Genomic DNA, 24,868 nt, shown 5'->3' with positions numbered 1-24,868 from the left:
TCGCTCTATCGCACCTTTGTCACGAAAAGAGAGCTGAGCCGAAAGGCAAAGCTCTCGATCTACCGGTCAATTTTTGTTCCTACCCTTACCTATGGTCATGAAGGCTGGGTCATGACCGAAAGAACTAGGTCACGAGTACAAGTGGCCGAAATGGGCTTCCTCAGAAGGGTGGCGGGCTTCTCCCTTAGAGATAGGGTGAGGAGCTCAGTCATCCGTGAGGAGCTCGGAGTACAGCCGCTGCTCCTTTGCGTCGAAAGGAGTCAGTTGAGGTGGTTTGGGCATCTGGTAAGGATGCCCCCGGCCGCCTCCCTAGGGAGGTGTTTCAGGCATGTCCAGCTGGGAGGAGGCCTCGGGGAAGACCCAGGATTAGGTGGAGAGATTACATCTCCACACTGGCCTAGGAACGCCTCGGGATCCCCCAGTCAGAGCTGGTTAATGTGGCTTGGGATAGGGAAGTTTGGGGCCCCCTGCTGGAGCAGTTGTCCCCGTGACCCGACTTCGGATAAGCGGTTGAAGATGGATGGATAAAACTTGCTTATTAGGACATATTTCAAATGTCAATACTCTGAATCCTGGCTGGCAAGTCTGGAAACAGTCCCACTAGTAAAATATGTACATGTTTATATAAAATAGCATGTCATAACTAATGAAAACTAAATGACTTACACGTCCGAAATTGCATCCTCGGTTGGATCAAGTCTCTCTTCAAAATACAAATGTTAATTGGAGTCCCGCTCTTTTTCTGAGGAAAATGTTAACTCTTCCTTAATATCCTGGAGCTTTCTGGTCTGTGTATCGTTGCAAACGCGCAGAAAAATGAATGAAATGTGTTTAAATCAAACCTCACAGTCGCCCGTGTATCATTACAAACACGCAAAAAAGTTGAGTTGTGTTGTGTTTACATTAAACCTCAGAGTCGGGGGCGTTCACCATTTGCATTGATCGTCTCAGCACATTAGTGTATGAATGGCGCGCTCTGCTGGTGGGAGTGGTCACATTAGAGATAATGAGTTGAGCCAGAAGAAACTGTACATCGCTTTGTTTCATACAGATTGAGTTTCAGAGTTTGTTCATTTTTGTGACGTGTTTCAGAAATATGCTCGTGAACACAGAGACTGCTGAAAGCTCACCCTTTTTATTTTCTTTATTTTTCAAGAGCACAAGATTTAGTTGTTATTGTGAGTGTTCACAAATAAAAGTAGACAGTTTATAGTCTCTGATGATGTCTTACACTTATCTGTATACCCAAAAATGTATTTTAAGTTGTTTCTGCTGTAATGGCGAATATATCCAGCAGGACGTGCCGGTGCATCCGTCGACCCCAGAGGGTTAATGTCAAGCCCTGAACAACCTACCTGTAGATTAGTGGGGTCAACTACTAAAATTAATAAGCACATCATTCTACGTGTCATTATGCATTTAGATTGCTATAGTTATAGTTATTTAGCCTATTTATTTGTTAAATATCCTTTAGTTACCACATTGAAGTGCTGTGATTAGCTTATATATTTCCCACTGAAATGTGTTTGATCATGGTCATGTGAATATAACAGACTAATTATACTTTTATGGGTTCATTAACAAAGACTTGATGACTTTTGCCCGACCGATATATTGGTCGGCCGATATTAGCCTTTCACCGATATATCGGTCTCGGCATATATTTTCATATCTGATATCTGATATGCACAGATATGAAAACTTTTTTCAGAACATTTTCAGACGGTGGCTCTGCACACAGGGCGGAGTTAAGCAGTGGGGTGTCTTCTCGGTAAGTTGCTAACTAGTTTGTGAAATACATACTGGAAAGTTAATAAACAATGACCCTATCATTTTTCCTCTTCAATATAACTAATATAACATTAACACTAATATAATTACATTAACTAATATAATTTCTGGCGAGATTCTGAAGTGGGTGTCCAATGGACTTTGTAATTGAAATGTCATTTTCAAAACCCTGAACAAAATGTTCTTTTTTTTCAGAACCACGAGTTGAGCAGCTGTTTTTAAATGCAAGTGCAGTATATTGTATACCAAGAAAGTTGTTTCTTGTGCTTAAATTGATCTTGCTTAACAATATGAGTCATGTTTAGTCATACAAGATTGAGACGGCATGTGGGTGAGTAAATCAAAGAGAATGATAATTGTTTTTAGACTTTTATGGCTTGATAGTCACATCGTGTTCATGAACTGACAACTCATGAGTTGTTTTGAACAATTTTGGAATTGGACTAATCAGGTCATGCTGTGTGTTTTTGTATGCAATAGAAAATGTTGTGGATTTATTCTCTTGGTATTATTTCACAGATCCCAGTCTTTTTTCATTCAATTCAGACTGCAAACTCCCAACTAAATAAAATAATCTGAATCATTTTGCTGTTGCACTGAAGATTCAGTAGTGGCACAGGAAAAACTGCAGTCATGAAGCATCTTTGCACATGTGCATTAAGAACATTTCTGAGCCCTTACCGAGCTGTCTGAAGAGAGAGTTGGTGTCTTTCTTGTCTGGACTTCTTTTCCTCCGCTCTTTCCCACGCTCTCTGACCCCATTACGATGACCTCTTTCACCTCTCAGAATTCTTTCTACAAAGCACAGATCACATATCACTCATTACACTTTAAATGTTTAATAACATGTTGAGTAAGGAGATATATTTCCTCATTGTGAGGCTGGACTGATGCTTGAACATTTTTATGGAGGTGTGTAGTCTCTGCCAGCCTCATTTAAACTCATACCTACAAACTCAGAACAGTTGATAAAGATGAATTTTTCCTTTGCCAAAATTCGTTCCATAATAATGACAATGAAGTGCACCCTTATTATAGAGACTTTTCTTTTTGGCAAAACAACACCAAAGCATTCAATTCTGGTGACTTTGAGAAAAGCATTTTTTATTATCATTATTTATTGAGTATGTATAACATTTAAGTAACTATTGACTAAAGCAATTTTAAAAGAGGCTATTTAGACTAGTGTTAGAATTTAACATTTCTATTAAGAGGCAACATTTTCATTTTCAGGGCAGTTATTGACCATTATGAGGGCATTGTTAGGGCATTTTTTATAACCATACAAAATGGGACCAATTCATTGTGTTTTTGCAAATACTTCAAATGAATCAATTCCTTAAAATACACATTCAACCTGAATAACCAGATAAGCGGTTACCTATAAATTTAAATGAACATCAAATAATTTCATGTAATATGTATATATTAGGTCTAGAATAGAAAAAGTAACACATCCAATGTTACAAATAAGAAATAGAAATCATAAGTGAAATTTGTTTTTTTGCTCCCACGTTTTTACTTTCGGGGACTTTTTTGTCACCTTCAGTGGCATTTTTGCCCTAAACCCTTGTTCATTTCTGACCCTGGTTCAGACCAAATGCGTTCTTGCACTCAAAAAAGCAAGATGCAGCCCAATGAATAAGGCAAAACGTCTCGAGACGTGTTTTTAACAGTTAAAGTTCAGACTGTCCAAAATCACAGCAATATGTGGCAAAAAGACATTAATCTAGCACATTTATATGAAAAACTATTGAAACGATGACAGTGGAAGCATATTGAGGAGGCATGAGCGACGATGCACAGGTGGATTCGATTGAAAATCTTTTGTGTCAAAGCATCTTACGCACACATAAATACTCCTCCCACTTCACATCTGACACAATAGTTCTAATTCATGTTTCACCACTGATGACCATTGAAAACTGAATATATCAATAAATCAAATTTGAACAACATAATGGCAAGCGCTCTGAGGGAAAGCAGCTGCACAAAGGCGATGCTCTGAATTGACGCTTAAATAAGCAAATTAATTTCACTTGGATTCCTCTGTCCTCGTTTCCTTTCCTTGCATCTTTTCATCGTACCCAGCTGACAGGATGCAAATAAAAGAATGCAAGTAAATGGGACAGTTTTAGAAATGAGAAGCCATAGACGAGAGAGTAGCTGAAATGTTTCTTTGCCAGTTCTGCACTATATGTGACTGCTTTTAATGTCTTTTTTTAATCAACAACTGACAGCAAAGAACACAAGAGATATTCAAACAGACATCATAAAGCAAGTTCATGTGTTACTAAAAGCCAAATATTGTGGCCATTTTACAACATTCACAGAGACATTCGCAAGTGGTGTGCGGCGTGCAGTGAATGTCAGTTGGTGAATCCACTGGCCACCACAAAGCATCCTTGTGCCCTCTTCCACTAATTGAGGTCCCCTTCGAAAGAACTGGCATGGACCTCATCGGGCCATTAGAATGGACCGCGCATGGGCATCACTTTGTATTAGTTCTGGTGGACTATGCAATGCGATATTCGTAAGCAGTGACCCTGCGCAACATATTCAGAATAATCTCCCAAATGGGGATTCCAATAAAATCCTCACTGATCGAGGCACTACATTTATGTCATGAACACTATGCAAACTGTAAGAATTGTTAAGTATTACATTTATTCGTACCAGTGTTTACCACCCACAAACAGATGGGTTGGTGGAACGATTTAATAAAACCTTACAAAATATGATTCATAAGTTCATACATGAGCATGCTAGAAATTTCGAACCCCTGATATTTGCAATGCGAGTGGTCACACAAGCCTCCACAGGATTTTCCACATTTGAGCTGCTGTATGGGTGTCGGCCGTGCAGCATGCTCAACATGATGCGGTAAGCTTGGGAGGAGGGACCTTCAAACAGTAAAATGAAATTCAGTACATTCTTGATCTTAGAGCAAAACTCCACACTTCAATTAACACAGGAGAATTTGCTCTGAGCTCAGGAACGTCAAAACTGACTGTATAACAGGGCTCCTGACTTCGGTAATTCACACCGGGAGATAAAGTACTTGTATTACTGCCCACCTCAAGCTCTAAATTACTCGCCAAATGGCAAGGGCCCTTTGAGGTCACACGGCGAACCGGAGATCTCGATTATGAGGTTAGGTGAATGGAAAGGGGCAGAGCACGTCAAATTTACCACCTCAACCTAAAATCATGGGGGGAGATGGTCCCTGTGGCCATGGCAACATTAGTTCCATACAGGGCGGAGCTCGAACCAGAGGTGACTCTCAAACTAAATGCCCGAGGCCCAAGACCAAATGGGAGGTAAGAACGTTTCTGGGGCTGGCTGGCTACTACCGAAGGTTTGTGCCTAGTTACTCTGATGTCAGATGTACTCTGACTGATCTTACTAGAAATGGGTCCCCCGATCCGGTCCAGTGGACAAAGTCGTGCCAACAGGCTTTCCTAAAAGTAAAGTCTGCGCTTTGTGGGGGGCCACTTTTACATGCTCCTAACTTCTCTCTCCTCTTTATTTTACAGACAGATGCATCCGACAAGGGGCTGAGGGTGATGCTCTCACAGGAATTGGGAGGGGAGGAACGGTCGGGACTGTTCATAAATCACAAGCTCTCCTTGATGGAGAAAAAGTACAGTACCACTGAGAAGGAGTGTCTTGCGATCAAGTGGGCTGTCTTCACACTCCGCTACTACCTGCTAGGGTGGGCCTTCACCCTAGCAGGTATTCATCAATGCATGGATCACCCGTTGGTACCTGGCACTTCAGCAGTTTAAATTCAAGGTGATCCACAGACCGGGTGTGTAGATGGCTGTGGCTGACTTTCTCTCCAGAAATTGGGGGGTTGGCAGGCCGGATGTTGCCCCAGCCTGAGTCGGGCAGTGGGGGTATGTGGGTATGGTCATGTGTCTGTCTGCGGGAGTGTGGTAAGGCTCGTCACCTGGGCTGTAATTGTCATTAACACCTGTCTCTTGTTATAGTGATGGTGGAGAGAGACCTGAAAAAGCAGACAAAGAGCATCAGTCGGCAGAAAGAGAGGAACCACAGAGAAACTCTTCTTGTGTGTGCAACAAGACTGTTTCACTCGTTTGCGTGTGATTATTTGGCCACTGAGTGCCCTTTTTGTTTGAGTTTTGTGAAAGCTGCTGCAGAGTAATAAAATACTCACGTTGACCGTTTCCGCTGCCTCCTGGCTCCTCCATTTGCCCTGAGAATACAATCTCTGTTACACTCACTTTTGCGAATATGCACTCGTACATTTGAGTTTTATGCAAGAGGGAAACCCCACTATTGAAGCGCAAAACAACAGGGAATAAAAATAGTGAAGTCTTCCTCTGATACCATTGTGGCAGCAGGGGCATAGTCAAGCATTCGTCCGGAGAGAGAGAAAGTGGAGAGAGAGAAAGTGGTAAGTGTGCATACACCTGAGCCAGATAATGACTAACACCTGTTTCCAATTGCAGTAAGCTTGGGGAGAGTGGTATAAAAGGGACCACACCAGCGGCAAGACGGGGAGAGAGTCTAGAGTCGCTACCTGGGTGCTTGATGTTGTGAAGCTGATGTGTTATTGTGAAGCTGAGAAGCTGATGTGTTAATGTGAGGCTGAAAGCAGATATTTTGTTGAGAGATGAAGACACATTAAAGGTTGACTCACGTAGACTTTGAACTGCCTCGTGTCCTGCCTGCTTGAACCTCTTTACACTGGTGCTGAAACCCAGGAAGGTTGGAGGAAGTACGCATCATGGATTCCTCGCAGTTGGCAGAAGTCCTCAAGTCCCTCACCGGCCTACACCACACCCACCATCAGGCCCTGCTTGAGCTTTGACAAGACCAAGATCGGCACTTTCATGAGATGCTCAGAGCTCAAGCAGGGCACTGGCATGTCGGAGGGGAAGTTGGAAGGAACCAGCAGCCCATTTGCCTTCAACCAAAGGCTCCGAGACGCCTGCTGGAAGTGGCTGCTGGTGGAGGACCGTGACGTTGAGGGAGTTATCAACCAGGTGGTGCTCGAGCAGCTGATCCGTCGGCTACCGAAAGGAACGGTGGAGTGGGTCCAGTGCCACCACCCGGAGTCACTGGAGGAGGCTGTACAACTGGGGAGGACCATCTGATGGGATATCAGAGGGCGGAAGAGCCCTCCCACTATCTCTCTCCTCGCCCTGTGTTTTCCCCGATCTCTTCTACCACACCCCCCCTCCCCCCTCACTCTCTCTCTCCACAGCCCATCCAAGTACCACAGAGGCGTGGGATTTCCAGCTTCTCGTTTGTTCTACCAATGTCTGGTTCAACACGGGGCTTTGGACGCAAACAAAAGGGTGTGGGTGAAATGTATGCATGGGGATATTCACAACTACCCTGTAATGACCCTCGTTATCAAATTTCTTGGGAAAAAGCATAGAGTGGAGGTGGCAGTTAGTTCCTGTCTCACCCATCTACTAATTCTGGGGACCAATTGCGGATGGGTCCTGCAAGAAAGCGGCTAGATGTGAAATGTGCGATGCTTTGGCAGGGGAGGCGGAGCCAGGGATGTCTTCGTCAGCTCCACGTCAGGCAGCTCACTATAAAGTCATGGCAGGTCACTTAGGGGAGAGAAAAACACTGAACCAACTAATGGCAATATTTATTGCCCGTGCATTCACGGGGATGTTCGCAGGTGGTGTGCGGCATGCCGTGAATGTTGGCTGGTGAATCCACCGGCCACCCTAGAGCACCATTGCGTCCTCGTCCACTGATCGAGAAAGTCCTGGTGGATTATGCAACGCGATATCCGGAAGCAGTTCCTCTGCACAACATCTCAGCATGCAGTGTTGCCGAGGCACTCTTCAAAATAATCTCCCGGGTGGGGATTCCGAAAAAAATCAACACTGATCAAAGCACTACATTTATTTCAAGTACACTCTGCAAGCTTTATGAATTAAGTGGATTCGCACCAGTGTTTACCATCAGCAAACAGATGGGTTGGTGGAGCGATTTAATAAAACTCTAAACAATATGATTCGGAAGTTTGTGCATGAGGATGCTAGAAATTGGGATAAATGACTCGATCCCCTGTTATAGGCAGTGAGAGAGGTCCCGCAAGCCTCCACAGGGTTTTCCCCATTCGAGCCACTGTAAGGGCGGGGCCCGCGCTGCGTGCTCAATGTCATATGGGATGCTTGGGAGGAGGGGACTTCAAATATTAAGAATGAAATTCAATTCGTTCCTGATCTTAGAGATTTGCACCGGGAGACAAAGTACTTGTATTACTTCCCACATCGAGCTCCAAATTACTCGCCAAGTGGCAAAGGCCATTTGAGGTCACACGACCAGTGGGGGATCTTGATTATGAGGTGAAAGAACCGATAGAGGGTGCACATGTCAAATATACCACCTCAACCTCCTGAAATTATGGAGGGAGGAGGTCTCTGTGACATTAGCTACGGTAGTTCAGGAGAGGGCGGAGCTCGGGCCTGAGGTGATCACAAAACCCAATCATATCACCCCAGTCACTTGTGGGGTCTGCCTCTCACTGTAACAAGTCACAGAGGTGGCCAAGTTGCAGGAAGAATATGCAGACGTGTTTTCTCCTCTGCCGGGTCTTACAAACCTCATACAGCACCATATCGAGACTGAGCCAGGGGTAGTGGTATCTAGCCATCCCTACCGACTACCCGAACACAAGAAAAAAGTAGTCCGGGAAGAAATAGACTCAATGCTCGAGATGGGAGTAATAGAGGAATCCCATAGCAATTGGTCCAGCCTGGTTGTTCTGGTTCTTAAGAGCGATGGGTCTGTATGGTTCTGTGTGGATTATAGAAAAGTCAACACGGTATCTAAATTTGACGTTTAACCAATTGATGAGTTACTCGGTTGGTTGGGCACCGCTCAATTTTATTTGACACTGGATTGATGCTGAGAAGCTGATGTGTTAATGTGAAGCTGAAAGCAGATATTTTGTTGAGAGCTGAAGACACTTAAATTAAAGGTTGACTCACGTAGACTTTGAACTGCCTCCTGTGTCCTCCCTGCTTTTTACAACCATGTTGGTTATTTACTCAAGAGTCATGAGGAATTTACATTGCTGTGGAGAAAGCTGCTTACTGACTGTGCCACATTTACAGGAGTAAAGAGTATGCCGCTTAAACAGTGCATGTAAACAGGAAAGCTCTTTCTCGCAATAAGCTGCTTTCTGGTGTCCATGTAAATATAGTCAGTGTAAAAACAATTGTGTCTGTGTGTGTGTGTGTGTGTGTGTGTGTGTGTGTGTGTGTGTGTACCTCCATTCAGGTCTTCCTCTAAGAGTTGGATCTGCAGGTTAAATATCTTCTCCTGCAGGTTGCATAGGGAGTGTTTGATTTTCTCTCGCCGTGTCACCATGTAGCACAAGTTCCTGACCTGAAAGATAACAGCATTTTCAGAGAAAAGCTTTGACTTGAAACCATATCACTTGAAAGATAAACATTTATTGAAAGGAAAATAACAATTTGTCTCCGGTAATTAAACAGCAATATACATTTTTCAACATTTATAAATAGAAACAAACATTTTGCTGCCTTTTTGGCCAAACTGCAGCACACTGAAGGTAAGTGAAGTTTTTGACAGAGCGGTCATACAGCCAGACTTCACAATAAACAGGTCAAAAGCTCAGACAATGCACAGACTAGTTGATTATGTAAACTGGGGATTTTGCACATCCCTGCCTTTAACCACCAAATTCTATATTACAGAGTGAAACAAATGTCATGTCAGACACAACTGTTCTTCAATAAAAATTTCTTTCTGAGAAAAAGGGGTTAACACAGCTAAATATATCCAATCAAATTACAATACATACAGAATTGCAATATAAATTGAATTGGCAATTAAATATTATTGTAAGGTCGAATCTGACAATTCCTAGCACTAATATTTAATATTTTGTAATATCTTTCTTAGAAGGTTTTAACTTAAATGTGCATGGGATACTATATGATGCACTCACAAAAGATGCAATATGCAACCTTTAACTGATGGAGTGGCTTGAGTAGGGTTGAATGATTAATCAAAATAAAATTTAAAATCAAGATATGACAGTACAATTATGAAAGAGCAAAGGCGGTGATTAAATTAAATAAATAGCTGCACGCTGTAAGTGCGCAGCCCTGTTCTCTGAGGTTAGGTTAATGAGCTGAGCGAGATATATTTACAGTGCTCTAGGTCCACTAACTGCACCTTTGCGTAATTCCAAATATACTTGGAATAATGCTGCGGATCAGCATCTGTCCCAGCCACCATAAAGCCAAATTGATGATAGCTAATATACTTCTGTTTTTTACAATTAGAGGTTTGTGCTGACGACGCATCATCGCCACAACTCCTTTTGGCACATGTGATGACCATAAACGTCTTACCAATACGGAATCCGTTCGGCTGACATTCTGAAAAGTGTCTGCACTGACAGATAGATAAAAGGCAGGCTAAGTTCTGCCTCTCCTCATCAAAAAGAAAATGCAGAGGGTGAGGGAACGTAGCTTTTTTTTAATACAGAGCGTGTTTTTTTCATTTATGTACATTCTACTTGAAAAGCAATAAAATGCACTGAGTACCCAAATGATGCCCCGTCTCTTTTTCTTGAAACCAATTTGCGCCCCCCCCTTCCGATCTCTCCACGCCCCCCGTGTTGAGAACCACTGGATTACGGCGATGGAGGCAAAATTCTCAGAATTGGTTAAAAGAAACAGGGATGTCGAGAAACGAATGGATTATCTGGATTCATCGGAGAGGGAATTACCTGCTAATCTGCTAGTGACCAAAGCAGATTTGCAGCATGTTTGGGTAAAGATGGAAGACCTCGAGAATTGTAATCGGTGAAACAATGTCCGAATTGTAATCGGTGAAACAATGTCCGAATTGTTGGAATTCCTTAGAACGAGGAAGGCCGTGATATGGTGAAATTCCTAGACAAGCTCTTCCCGAGTCTGCTTGACATAACAGGCCATAAGCTGGAAATCGAGCAAGCTCACAGAGTCCCCGCTCGCAGATCCGCTGAGGGAGACAGGCCCGATCAATTCTGGCCAAATATCTGAGATCATCCGATAAATATGTACATGCCACACAACTGCTCGTTCAGTCCCTTGTCATAACTAGACTGGACTACTGTAACGCTCTCATTGCAGGCCTTCCTGCATGTGCTATTAGACCTCTCCAAATGATCCAGAATGCAGCAGCACGTCTGGTCTTTAATGAACCTAAGAGAGCACGTTACACCACTCTTTGTCTCTCTCCACTGGCTGCCGGTTCATGCCCGTTTTAAATTCAAGGCCCTGATGCTGGCATATAAAACAGTCACTGGGTCTGCTCCAGCATACCTAAAAACATTTATGCAGAGCTACGTTCCCACCAGAAGCCTGCGGTCGGCTAAGGAACGTCGCCTTGTCGTACCAAAACAAAGAGGCACCAAAACACTTTCCCGGACTTTCAGTTTCATCATACCACGGTGGTGGAATGACCTTCCCAACTCAATCCGGGAAGCTAACTCACTCTCTATCTTCAAAAAACGGCTAAAAACACATCTTTTCCAAAAGCACTTAACCGGTCAATGAAAAAATAAATAAATAAAAAAATAATAATATATATATATATATATATATATATATTTACATTTCTTGTTGCGCTTAAATCTGTTTTGTATACTATTATGATGATAGCGAAACTTTGTAATATGGCACTTTTTGTACCACCGTCTCCCTAAGATGATTCGCTGATGTTCTTCCTCTTTTTTGTAAGTCGCTTTGGATAAAAGCGTCTGCCAAATGAATAAATGTAAATGTAAATGTAATATCTTGTGCTATTTTTTCTGACATGTCAAAATGTCAAATGTTAATATGAGTGGATTATCTCTCTCCACGTGGAATGGGTTGGGCACCCCATAAAAAGAAGGAAGGTTATTTATTTTCTTAAACGTAAGAAATATGTAGTATTTCCTGAAGAAATGCATCTTTCCCTGCATGAAACTGAAAAATGTGGGACATGTTTTCTTTAGTGCTGGCTCAAGTAAGAGCAGGAGAGTCATTACATTGATAAGTAAACATATACAATTCAAATGTCTCAAACAGATTAAAGATAAATTAGGAAGAGTCATTATTGTTTTAGCAGAAATTCAGGGCAAAGCTTGATTTTGGCTAATATTTAGGCACCTAACGCTGATGATCAGGGCTTTATTATAGATCTTGAAGGGATTTTGCAACTGGTCCTCAATACCCTCTTTGGGCATGGCTTGGGAGGCACTAAAGGTGGTTCGTAGGGGCCGGATGCCAGTATGCCTCATTAACCAAAAAATCCAAAGCCCAAGAACTTGTGGAATTGGAAGGGAACTTTAAAAGTGCCGAGGCAGGGCTGAAGCGCTGAGCTGAATGTCGTATAATGGCCTCAGAGAATTGACCCGATTGAAATACATATAATACAATTTTGTCGCGGAAGGTGGAGTGTAGGGTATTACATATATATTTAGAGATGTGGACGGGATCAGTTATGTAGGGTATTTTGCACGTATTCAACCACCATTATATGTAAGATATTTGGTATGCTAAATTTAGAAGGGAATCTAGAGTCTTGAAATATGTGAGCTATGGACTTAATTAAACTGTCCTTATTGTACCTTATTAGGTAAGGAAATGTATAACAGAATTAGTCGCAATTATGATTAATTCACTTATTGGAGTGATATTATTCTCATGGCTTATTGAAAGAAATATAACATGTATTTAGGTACAGCTTTGAAGCTAAATCTTTCAGAAACAGGGATGAGATTATTTATCAAAATATAGCACAGTCACGTCGTCTTTGAACCCAGACAAACTTTATTATTATTCTAAACATAAATCTAATCTAACACATATACATGAGACAGGTTGGTGAAAAGAGTGATCAGTACAGTGAAAAGGGACTTTATGGAGTCTGTTGACAATACCTTAAGAACCATTTATCCTTCTTTGAGTCTACATCGATTTGCTATCGGATTACCCAAATTATTTAATTAATACACCAGCACTTTGAGCACAATACTGGAGATGTACTTGCGTTCTTTGTGTTGCTTGGTTCTCATGGGTTTGTGGACCGTAGAGTGTGACAAGCTTTCTAGCTCCCTTGGGCCTCACGTGGCATGGACCTGGCAGTCAGCGAAGCGAAGATGAAGCACGTGAAGGCAGAAGAGCAGAGAGGAGGGAAGACAGCGTGTTCTTCATGTTTGGAACTATTTTAACTGAAATTGGCCGCATGCCCCAAAGGTGTCCTGCGCCAATCAGAAGTGACTTTTCAGAGTCACATGGTCAACTGGGGTGTCTTTCGCAACAGTTGAGTTATAGTCCTTTGTTTCAGACTCTCAAAATGTTCCCGCTCAAAAATAGTGCATTTTTAATCATGAGCTTTTATATCTTGAGAATGGTACAAGAGACATGATATTCGTTGTCATCAGCTTTCTCTGCAAACGCCAGCGAATGCTTACATACTAAGCATGAAATTTTTTCATGGATGTTATACGTGTAGGTAACAAAACACTAAAATCCCTGGTTATAAAATCATATTGGTTTTACACATCATTGCATTTTATCAAGTTAAGGCTTATAGTTACCATTCTTAGTAGAATGAGATGAATCATACAAAATTAAAGATTCAATTTATCAATTATATGTGATTGCACATCGCTACACGCATTTTAAAGAGTTCCATCAGTCTATAATCATTAATTTGTCAAGTACAAACTTCACCACATTTCAAAGTGATTTTCAGCATTATCTAGCCAGGCTAGATTAAGATGAAATGTCTTCGAGTTGTGCAAATCTGATGGTTCTTGTAACATTACACAGAACAGCCTGGTGTACCTGTGTGGGGGTTCTTGTTGAAGGCCTGTTATTTATGATGTTGCAACATTCCAAACTGAAAAACTGGGTTTTTTTCTTGTTTCACATAATGTTGCTGGAATTCTTTTGCATATTTAATCTTAGATGGAGTTTAGGCAAATTCAGGGCGAGACAGTCATACGTTGAGTCGGGGGACAAGGCAGGGAAACCTCTGGCTAGATATATAAAACAGAGTCTTTTTCTACCATGAAATCTGCTGGTGGTGAAATATGTACCTCAGCCATTAATATTAATAATGCTTTTAACCCTCTGGGGTCTGAGGGTATTTTGGGACCTGGAGAAGTTTTGACATGCCTTGACATTTGTGGTTTTTTCAGTTGCTTTAAAACACACTAATGGCTAAAGTCTGATAACACCGTATTCAGCACAAACTGGGCTACAACAATATGTGAGCAACATGTGTGTGCAGGTTTGTATTTTTGAGAAAATAACGTTTATGCATGGTTTTTGAAAAAACTAAAATTTTAAGTCACTGAAATAAGGTCATATAACACATACTAAACATTTGTCCACAAGACTTTTGAGAACTGGATCTTGTAGCCGAGAGTTTTTGCTACAAAATGATGTGAAAACCATCCTGATCACTCATTCATAAAACAATATACTAATTTAACTTTTGTAAGACACTTGTAGTGTTAGAAAGGTCATATGCAAGGAGGCATGAACGATCATGAACATTAATTGTAATTCACACATGAGAGACAAAGACCCTCCCTTGGGCCTATCAATGAGGGATAGAGAATGAATGTGAGGAGACTTAATGATCAAAATCAAATTTTAAGTTAAAAGTAGTAATCTGACTATACATTTTTTTTACATAAAGACTTTACTTAATTTTAGACCTACACTACCGTTTAAAAGAAGTCTCTTTTGCTCACCAAGTCTGGATTTATTTGATCCAAAATACAGAAACAACATTGATATTCTGAAATCTTTTTACCCAATTTAAAAGAACAGTTTTCTATCTGAATATATTGTAAAATGCAATTTGCGATCAAAGCTGAATTTTCAGCAGCATTACTGCAGTCTTCAGTGTCACATGATACTTCAGAAATCATTATAATATGCTCATTTTCTAATATGGGCATATTTAAAGTGCATTTTACTCATTTAACCTGAACACATATTTACAAGCACAAGCTTTGTTGATGATAACGAGGCATTATAAACACTAGATAAAATATAATCAAAACAATCATATTATTTTTATATCATATTACGGATCATATTTATATCATACAATGTAAATACATGCTTTAGCAGAAACAGCATTTAAATGTAACTAAAACTTGCTTATTAGGACATATTTCAAATGTCAATACTCTGAATCCTGGCTTGCAAGTCTGGAAACAGTCCCACTAGTAAAATATGTACATGTTTATATAAAATAGCATGTCAGCTGATGAAAACTCAATGACTTACTCGTCTGAAATTGTATCCTTTGCTGGATCAAATCCCTCTTAAAAATACAAATGTTCATTGGAGTCCCGCTCTTCTTCTGAGGAAAATGTGAACTCTTCCTTAATATCCTGGAGCTTTCTGGTCTGTGTATCGTTGCAAACGTGCAGAAAAATGAATGAAATATGTTTAAATCAAACCTCACAGTCGCCTGTGTATCATTACAAACACGCAGAAAAGTTGAGTTGTGTTGTGTTTACATTAAACCTCAGGGGCTTTCACCATTTGCATTGATCGTCTCAGCACATTAGCGTATGAATAGCGCACTCTGCTGGTGGGAGTGGTCATATTAGAGATAATGAGTTGAGCCAGAAGAAACTGTACATCACTTTGTTTCATACATATTACATTGCAGGAGAATATTTGTTTTAAATTTTAATTGTTTTATTTTAAAAATTTAAATGGATTTTAAGATTTCTTTAGACATATGTTTCATGTTTGTGTGATAAGGATTCGCAGAGTTTCAGTTCATTTTTGTGACGTGTTTCAGAAATATGCTCGTGAACACAGAGACTGCTGAAAGCTCACCCTTTTTATTTTCTTTATTTTACAAAAGCACAAGATTTTGTTGTTATTATGAGTACACAAATAAAAGTAGACACTTTATAGTCTCTAATGATTATCTGTATACCCAAAATGACGGAGTATTTTAAGTTGTTTCTGCTGTAATGATGAAAATATCCAGCAGGACGTGCCGGCGTGTCCGTCGACCACAGAGGCTTAAAGAATTATGTCTTAATCTCCATAGTTCCACGTCTTTGTCTACTGAAGACATTAGAAACTTTGTGGAACTATTAGAACTTAAACTGACGACTGAGCAAAATAATTATCTTGATTCTGAGATAAACTTGGAGGAGCTTGTCAAGGTAATTAAGCCCTAACCTGCAGGCAAGGCTCCGGGGCCAGATGGCTTTGCCACAGATTTCTTAGATCTTATTCTACAGAACTGGCTCCACTTTTGCTAGAAGTTTATACAGAATCATTAAAGAATGGAAAGCTTCTGCCAACCATGACACAAGCCCGGATCAGTCTGATTCTTAAAAAGGACAAAGATCCAAGTGAGTGTAAGAGTTAGTCCAAATTCCCTGATCCAGCTAGATGTTAAAATTGTCAAATATTTTGGCAAACCCATTAGGTTATGGCATCTCTTATATATACAGTATATGAGGTGGGGTGGTCTATATCAGGTGGTGTTTATTCGGGGCCGTAGCTCTTCTGATAACATTAGGTGTTTTATCAACATCATGTAGTCAGTGGGGAATGATCAGACTCCAAACAGGGCATTAAGCATTTGGGTATTTTATTCCCAGCAAATTGGTGTGATTTGGGTTAATTTTGACCCTTTAATAAAAAGGTTTGAGCGATGTGGGAAGGTTGGCTCCATTACATTTATCTATTATTGGGAAGGTTAATGTTATTAAAATGAATTGTATTCCAAAATTCAACTACCTGCTACAGTCACTCCCTATAGATGTCCCCCTCTTTTATTTCAAGCAATTTGATAGCATAGCAAAGTCCTTCATTTAGAATGGTAACCGTCCCAGATTGCATTTCAATAAATTACATATGTCGATTGACAAAGGTGGACTAGGCCTTCCCAAGATTTTGTTTTATTATTATTCATTAGGTCTCAGACAATTGGCTCATTTGTCGCTTCTACCTGAGAGAGGTTGCTAACAGACTGTCTAATTAATATTTAATAACTGTTACACACATACAGTCATGTGAAAAAGCCCTCCTTGAAGGAGGGAGAAAATGCAACCTCCCATACCTATTCCGTAGGTAATCACAGCAGTGCTGGGCCATTTAGCATGATTGCAAGTGTGATACTGATAATATACAACAGTTGAATGAACAAGTAAATAACAAAGAAATGTGGAAAAACGGAGTACGTTCATAAAAATGCATTTGTGCATGGAACTACTTTATTACGCAGCGGATCAGAATCTGCCATTGCTGGTTCAAAACAAATGATGCGTCCAAGCCTTCGTTAGTAATTCAAAAAGTAATCTATGTCCTCATTGTGAGATTTCAACAATGTCTCAAAATGCTCAAATTTGTCAAGAAGTCAAGAGATCCCAATATGAACTCAAACATTACTCATCAAATTCTTCCAAGACCAAATCATCTGAGCTATACTGTCCACATAAATTTTGTAGCGCCATTTACTCAGAAACTGTCTCATCTATTTGTCTTTATCTATTTTTATTTCTCCTAATGCATTTCAGGAGTAACATCTGAGACAAAGTTGATATTTCAGTGAAATACTAGAAAAGGTAGTATCCTCACAAATATGTTCCTTTCTAAAGAGAAATAGTATATACAAAGAATTTCAGTCAGGATTTAGGCCTCATCACAGTACAGAGACTGCACTTATCAGTTACACATGACTCTTATCATCTGATCGCGGCTGCATTTCTCTTCTAGTGGTTTTAGATCTAAGTGCTGCATTCGACGCGATAGATCACGACATTCTCTTGAATAGGCTGGAGAATTATGTTGGCATTTGTGGAGTTGCATTAGCATGGTTTAGGTCCTATTTAGCAGACCGCTACCACTTTGTCTATGTAAATGAGGAATTGTCAAACCAAAATATGGAGTGCCACAGGGATCAGTTTTAGGGCCTCTGCTTTTCTCCATGTATATGCTTCCCCTGGGAGATATTATCAGGAATCGTGGAATAAGTTTCCACTGCTATGCCGACGATATATAACTTTATATTTCTTCAAAACCTGATGAGATTTCACAATTCTACAAATTAGCAGAGTGTATCAATGAAATAAAAGATTGGATGGCCAGAAATTTCCTTCTACTCAATTCTGACAAAACAGAGGTACTAATTATTGGACCAAAAAACTCAACAATATAATTTGACTCTCGATGGATGTACTGTTACATTATCTTCAACAGCGAAGAACTTAGGTGTTATATTTGACACCAATCTGTCTTGAAGACCTCAAGACTAGATTATTGTAATGCATTAATGGGAGGATGTCCAGCAAGATCAATAAATAAACTTCAATTGATTCAAAATGCAGCAGCCAGAGTGCTATCAAGAATCAAGAAATATGATCATATTAACCCCATTTTATCATCGTTACATTGGCTACCTGTTAAATTCCGTATTAATTTTAAAATTCTGTTAACTACGTACAAAGCTTTGAATGGTCTAGCTCCACAGTACTTAAGTGACCTTCTACCACGCTATATTCCATCACGTTCATTATGATCGCAAAATTCTGGCCTGTAAATAGTTCCTAGAATATCAAAATCCACAAAAGGAGGAAGATCCTTTTCATATTTGGCTCCTAAACTATGGAATAGTCTCCCTAACACTGTTCGAGATGCAGACACACTCCCTCAGTTTAAGTCTAGACTAAAGACTCATCTCTTTAGCCCGGCATACACCTAATTTATCCTCCAACCCACAATTAGGCTGCTTTAGTTGGGTCTGCTGGAACCAGAAACCAGAAACATTGAGCATGATCTCTAACTCTGCAATAATTTGAATGGCATCTATGCTTATATTATTTTATTTGTTTCCCTGTCTCAACCTCGGGACTCCTATCCTGAGGTCACCAGAACCGGCTGGATCCAGCACCATTCCTGCTTCGTGTTGGACTCCACTGCTACATGATGATGACTAAATGCAGCCGGTGCCAGCCAAACATAACTTCCGTCTATTATGATGGACTTCAGACGATGAACTGATGCCAACTCCAACCATAAGACATGGGATTCTTCATATGCCATTGTCTGAACCTTGGATTTAGGATGGACCACACCGAACCTCACCGAAATTACCAGCCAGGTTGAACTGCGTTTCACATCCCTGATCTCTGCCTGCATCACCTCTGTCTATTGATGGACTACGATCTTGAAATGAAATGCATAGACTAACAATTGCCAACAAAAGATTTCATCAGCCAATTAACAAGGACAATTGCACCTATGTGAACTTCTGCAGTTAATCCAGGATGGATTTCAAAGACATTGGTCATTAATCTTACAGTTCAAACAAAATCGATGTTTAAACACTGACCCTTAACACTTACTTAGTTTAATAATTTTAAACCATGACTTTAACTATACATAAATAATATTTACATTATATTCATGATGTTAGCCAGAGGGGAACTGGCCTCCACAGTAAGTCTGGTTTCTCCCAAGGTTATTTTTCTCCATTAATCTACATCTTATGGAGTTTTAGGTTCCTTGCCACAGTCGCTTTCAGCTTGCTCACTGGGGTTATTAATACAATTATTATTCAATTACTTATTTTTAAACACGATTAACAATCGTATTTTATCTAATACACAATGATGATTCATCGACATTATAGACATTAGTTTTATCGTCTGTTAATGCCTGATCTTCTGTAAAGATGCTTTGAAACGATTTGTGTTATCAATGGCGTTATACAAATAAAATTGACTTGACTTGAAATACCACCATTAAAAGGTATAATTCACCCAAAAATCAACTATTCTTTAAGTCTCCTGAGCAATGAAAGAGAAACCTCTAAACAATACAATAATTCAATTTTGGGTACTCACCCGCTCTAGATCCTGTCGTAAATGAGTGAAGAGCTTAAGTCGGCGATACAAGATGTCCTGCTCCTGTTGGGCCAGATTGTCCACCTCATCTCTTTTCGGGGTCACCAGTGGCTGGTTGAAGTTGGCCTTCCGCCGCAGTTTCCAGTATTGATAGAGGAAGTCCAGGTGCGCATCGGGAAGACAAAGACTCTCGGCCACATCCTTGGGGTCCACTAATGTGTAGAAGTCATCTTGAAGCTCCTGTAGCTTCTGCTTGCGCTCACAGCTCTTCTGCAGCTCTGTCTCGGACGGATTGGCCCTTGCGTGACGGGATTCGACTCCATCTACAGTCCCGCCACAGCTGCTGGAGTGAGAAACACTACTATGCTCCAGACAGTATGATTTGAAGCGCACTTCATCATTCTCTGCCAGAGTAGTGCGCATCTCTAGTCCACGCTCAAACGCACAGGTAACGTGGAAGGCGACGATGCAGGATGGCATGGAGCACTGTGCAACGAACAACAATATTTAGAACAGAAAAATTACCCTCATGTTGTTACAAAGAATGTTAACACTGCTCTTTTCTTTGTATTGAAAGTAAATGAGGACCGGGACAAAAAAGTACCATAATATTATCATTTAAAACTTCAGATTTGCTTCATATTTTGGCTCCACATACAGTTGACTAATTGTAAAATGTTGTTCTTATTTTACAGAAAAGTCCTAAAAATTTTAAATAATATTGTTTATGTTCACAATCTTATGATGAACATACATCGTTTTGTTTTTTATCCTGTCTTTGAAAGCCTGTGATTCAGGCTGTTTACTCTCAGTCCCTGCTAAAAGTGAACAATATATATATAGATCTGAAATTAACACTTGTCAGTAGACCAGTAGTTACCAAACTGGGTACCAACTGGCCAGGGGTGCCGCAGAATCTCCGCTCAGTTCAATATTTTAGTAGCCACCAATGAAAAAAATACTGGCGCTACAAAGAACTGAATGAATTTGGTACAGAGTACTACAGCCAGCAACTTTAAATTGCTCACGTGTAGAGTATGTCTGCATGTGCTCTATAGAGTGCTTGAGTTTCACTGTTAATGCAGCTTCATGCGTGAACAGTCAACAGCGCTTCTTAGTCAAAACACTCCTCTTGATGTGATATTAAATGTTAGCACAGCCATTAATATATTACAAGAGTGAAAACAGCTGGGACAAAATCTGCTATCGACGCAATATTACATTGTTTAAGCAGACAGGACAAAAAAAAAATCCTATCAGTGAGATGTGTAAATGCAGCCTAATAGAATAATGTTATCATTATGTTTTCATATCATTATTATTCAGATATAATCGGTATAATTATTTGTATTTTAGATCTGTCGGGATGCTTTGGTGAAAAATTGCATACTTCTTTGAAATTGCGTGTTCTCTGTTCATATCCATATAGAAAAGAATGTCCATGCTACTACAGCGCATGTATACGTGCGGTGATAGGCGTGGTAGTAGTTTGAAGCTAAAAGCTTGTAGCCAGAACAAATGAGGGATATTGACCATGAATCATTCAAAAAGGTAACCCTCTGGGGAATCACTCTTTTTAAAAATAAAGAAACCTCAAATGGAGAAGAGTCTGCAAGCAAAAAGGGAAAGTGACAGAGCCCGTAATAAAACATGAAACAGCATCGGATTGGCTTTTCAGAGGTGGCAACAACTCAGAAATCTTAAAAGTATTTAAAACCGACCCAGATATGGAGATTTTCTTGCTGGACAGGCAAGATATTTTATTAGACCGATAGTTAGCCAAATAGCTCTCTTAGCGTGGTAGCGCATTAGCTAGCGTTTGCCACTCTAATGGGGCACTTTATTATGGAATGAAATACTGCAGTGCTTTCAATTTCTTTTTCGAGGAAATTTTTACTTTTATGATGGTAACAAAGCCAATCTCTAAACCATTAACTACCTTGGCCTACTTGCCAAGGTTATAATAGTTTCCACCATTTGATTTGATCTAAATCATACATAAAACAACATAAAGGGGTGCTGTAGTTTAAAAAAGTTTGGGAACCACTGCCATAGACATTGCACCTTCCCCATTGTTTCAAAGAATAGTTTGACCTTTGAGAGGATGACAAGCTTGATCTTGGTGCTGTTGGAAAACTGACATTCATTATTTATATTTATATACATATATTTATTTATTTATTTATATATATATATATATATATATTTATATATTTATTTATTTATATATATATATATATATATATATATATATATATATATATATACACACACACTCACCTAAAGGATTATTAGGAACACCTGTTCAATTTCTCATTAATGCAATTATCTAATCAACCAATCACATGGCAGTTGCTTCAATGCATTTAGGGGTGTGGTCCTGGTCAAGACAATCTCCTGAACTCCAAACTGAATGTCAGAATGGGAAAGAAAGGTGATTTAAGCAATTTTGAGCGTGGCATGGTTGTTGGTGCCAGGCGGGCTGGTCTGAGTATTTCACAATCTGCTCAGTTACTGGGATTTTCACGCACAACCATTTCTAGGGTTTACAAAGAATGGTGTGAAAAGGGAAAAACATCCAGTATCGCGGCAGTCCTGTGGTGAAAATGCCTTGTTGATGCTAGAGGTCAGAGGAGAATGGGCCGACTGATTCAAGCTGATAGAAGAGCAACTTTGCCTAAAATAACCAATCGTTACAACCGAGGTATGCAGCAAAGCATTTGTGAAGCCACAACACGCACAACCTTGAGGCGGATGGGCTACAACAGCAGAAGACCCCACCGGGTACCACTCATCTCCACTACAAATAGGAAAAAGAGGCTACAGTTTGCAAGAGCTCACCAAAATTGGACAGTTTAATACTGGAAAAATGTTGCCTGGTCTGATGAGTCTCGATTTCTGTTGAGACATTCAGATGGTAGAGTCAGAATTTGACGTAAACAGAATGAGAACATGGATCCATCATGCCTTGTTACCACTGTGCAGGCTGGTGGTGGTGGTGTAATGGTGTGGGGAATGTTTTCTTGGCACACTTTAGGCCCCTTAGTGCCAATTGGGCATCGTTTAAATGCCACGGCCTACCTGAGCATTGTTTCTGACCATGTCCTTCCTTTTATGGCCACCATGTACCCATCCTCTGATGGCTACTTCCAGCAGGATAATGCACCATGTCACAAAGCTCGAATCATTTCAAATTCTTGAACATGACAATGAGTTCACTGTACTAAAATGGCCCCCACAGTCACCAGATCTCAACCCAATAGAGCATCTTTGGGATGTGGTGGAGCAGGAGCTTTGTGCCCTGGATGTGCATCCCACAAATCTCCATCAACTGCAAGATGCTATCCTATCAATATGGGCCAACATTTCTAAAGAATGCTTTCAGCACCTTGTTGAATCAATGCCACGTAGAATTAAGGCAGTTCTGAAGGCGAAAGGGGGTCAAACACAGTATTAGTATGGTGTTCCTAATAATCCTTTAGATGAGTGTATATATATATATATATATATATATATATACACACACACACACACACACACACACACACATACATATACACACAGTATCTCACAAAAGTGAGTACACCCCTCACATTTTTGTAAATATTTGATTATATCTTTTCATGTGACAACACTGAAGAAATGACACTTTGCTACAATGTAAAGTAGTGAGTGTACAGCTTGTATAACAGTGTAAATTTGCTGTCCCCTCAAAATAACTCAACACACAGCCATTAATGTCTAAAATTTCCAAATTGGGCCCAAAGTGTCAATATTCTGTGTGGCCACCATTATTTTCCAGCACTGCTTTAACCCTCTTGGGCATTGAGTTCACCAGAGCTTCAGGTTTCCACTGGAGACCTCTTCCACTCCTCCATGACGACATCACGGAGCTGGTGGATGTTAGAGACCTTGTGCTCCTCCACCTTCCGTTTGAGGAAGTTTCCGTTTAGGTATGGAGACATGCTTGGCCAGTCCATCACATTCACCCTCAGTTTCTTTAGCAAGGCAGTGGTCGTCTTGGAGGTGTGTTTGGGGTCATTATCATGCTGGAATACTGCCCTGCGGCCGGTCTCTGAAGGGAGGGGATCATGCTCTGCTTCAGTATGTCACAGTACATGTTGGCATTCATGGTTCCCTCAATGAACTGTAGCTCCCCAGCTTGACCCTTGACACCATCTGAACCAAATAAGTTTATCTTGGTCTCATCAGACCACAGGACATGGTTCCAGTAATCCATGTCCTTAATCTGCTTGTCTTCAGCAAACTGTTTGCTGGCTTTCTTGTGCATCATCTTTAGAAGAGGCTTCCTTCTGGGATGACAGCCATGCAGACCAATTTGATGCAGTGTGCGGCGTATGGTCTGAGCACCGACAGGCTGAAACCCCACCCCTTCAACCTCTGCAGCAATGCTGGCAGCACTCATACATCTATTTCCCAAAGACAACCTCTGGATATGATGCTGAGCACGTGCAATCAACTTCTTTGGTCGACCATGGCGAGGCCTGTTCTCTGAGTGGAACCTGTCCTGTTAAACTGCTGTATGGTCTTGGCCACCGTGCTGCAGCTCAGTTTAGGGTCTTGGCAATCTTCTTATAGCCTAGGCCATTTCATGTAGAGCAACAATAATTTTTTTCAGATCCTTAGAGAGTTCTTTGCCATGAGGTGCCATGTTGAACTTCCAGTGACCAGTATGAGGGAGTGTGAGAGCAATGACACCAAATTTAACACACCTGCTACCCATTCACATCTGAGACCTTGTAACACTAACAAGTCACATGACACCGGGGAGGGAAAATGGCTAATTGGGTCTAATTTGGACATTTTCACTTAGGGGTGTACTCACTTTTGTTGCCAGCGGTTTAGACATTAATGGCTGTGTGTTGAGTTATTTTGAGTGGACAACAAATTTACACTGTTATACAAGCTGTACACTCACTACTTTACATTGTAGCAAAGTGTCATTTCTTCAGTGTTGTCACATGAACAGGTATAATCAAATATTTACAAAAATGTGAGGGGTGTACTTACTTTTGTATATGAAGTACCCTCAGATCATCACCGATCCTCCACCTGGTCATCTAATGGTTAGAGGGAGACTTAGAGCAGTCTTCAAGCTACAGAGTCTCATACCCAAAATTTGGTGGAGGATCAGTTACTGTTCCCTGAGGGAGG

General features: G+C 40.5%; 1 protein-coding gene across 1 annotated transcript in view; it reads right to left on the bottom strand.

Annotated features, from left to right (window-relative positions):
* The window catches only part of LOC127627410 (protein Jade-1-like), a 132,754-nt gene that overhangs the window by 13,312 nt on the left and 94,574 nt on the right, over positions 1-24,868 (bottom strand). Inside the window, exons 9-11 of the mRNA XM_052103751.1 lie at positions 19,694-20,179; positions 9,060-9,177; positions 2,473-2,586 (exon numbers count right to left, since the gene is read on the bottom strand). Coding sequence (XP_051959711.1) covers positions 2,473-2,586; positions 9,060-9,177; positions 19,694-20,179 — 718 coding nt within the window. The remainder of the gene's footprint in view (positions 1-2,472; positions 2,587-9,059; positions 9,178-19,693; positions 20,180-24,868) is intronic.

The sequence above is a fragment of the Xyrauchen texanus genome, chromosome 34 (assembly GCF_025860055.1).
Source record: "Xyrauchen texanus isolate HMW12.3.18 chromosome 34, RBS_HiC_50CHRs, whole genome shotgun sequence".
Lineage (NCBI taxonomy): Eukaryota > Metazoa > Chordata > Actinopteri > Cypriniformes > Catostomidae > Xyrauchen > Xyrauchen texanus.
This window is presented reverse-complemented; position numbering and strand designations above follow the sequence as displayed.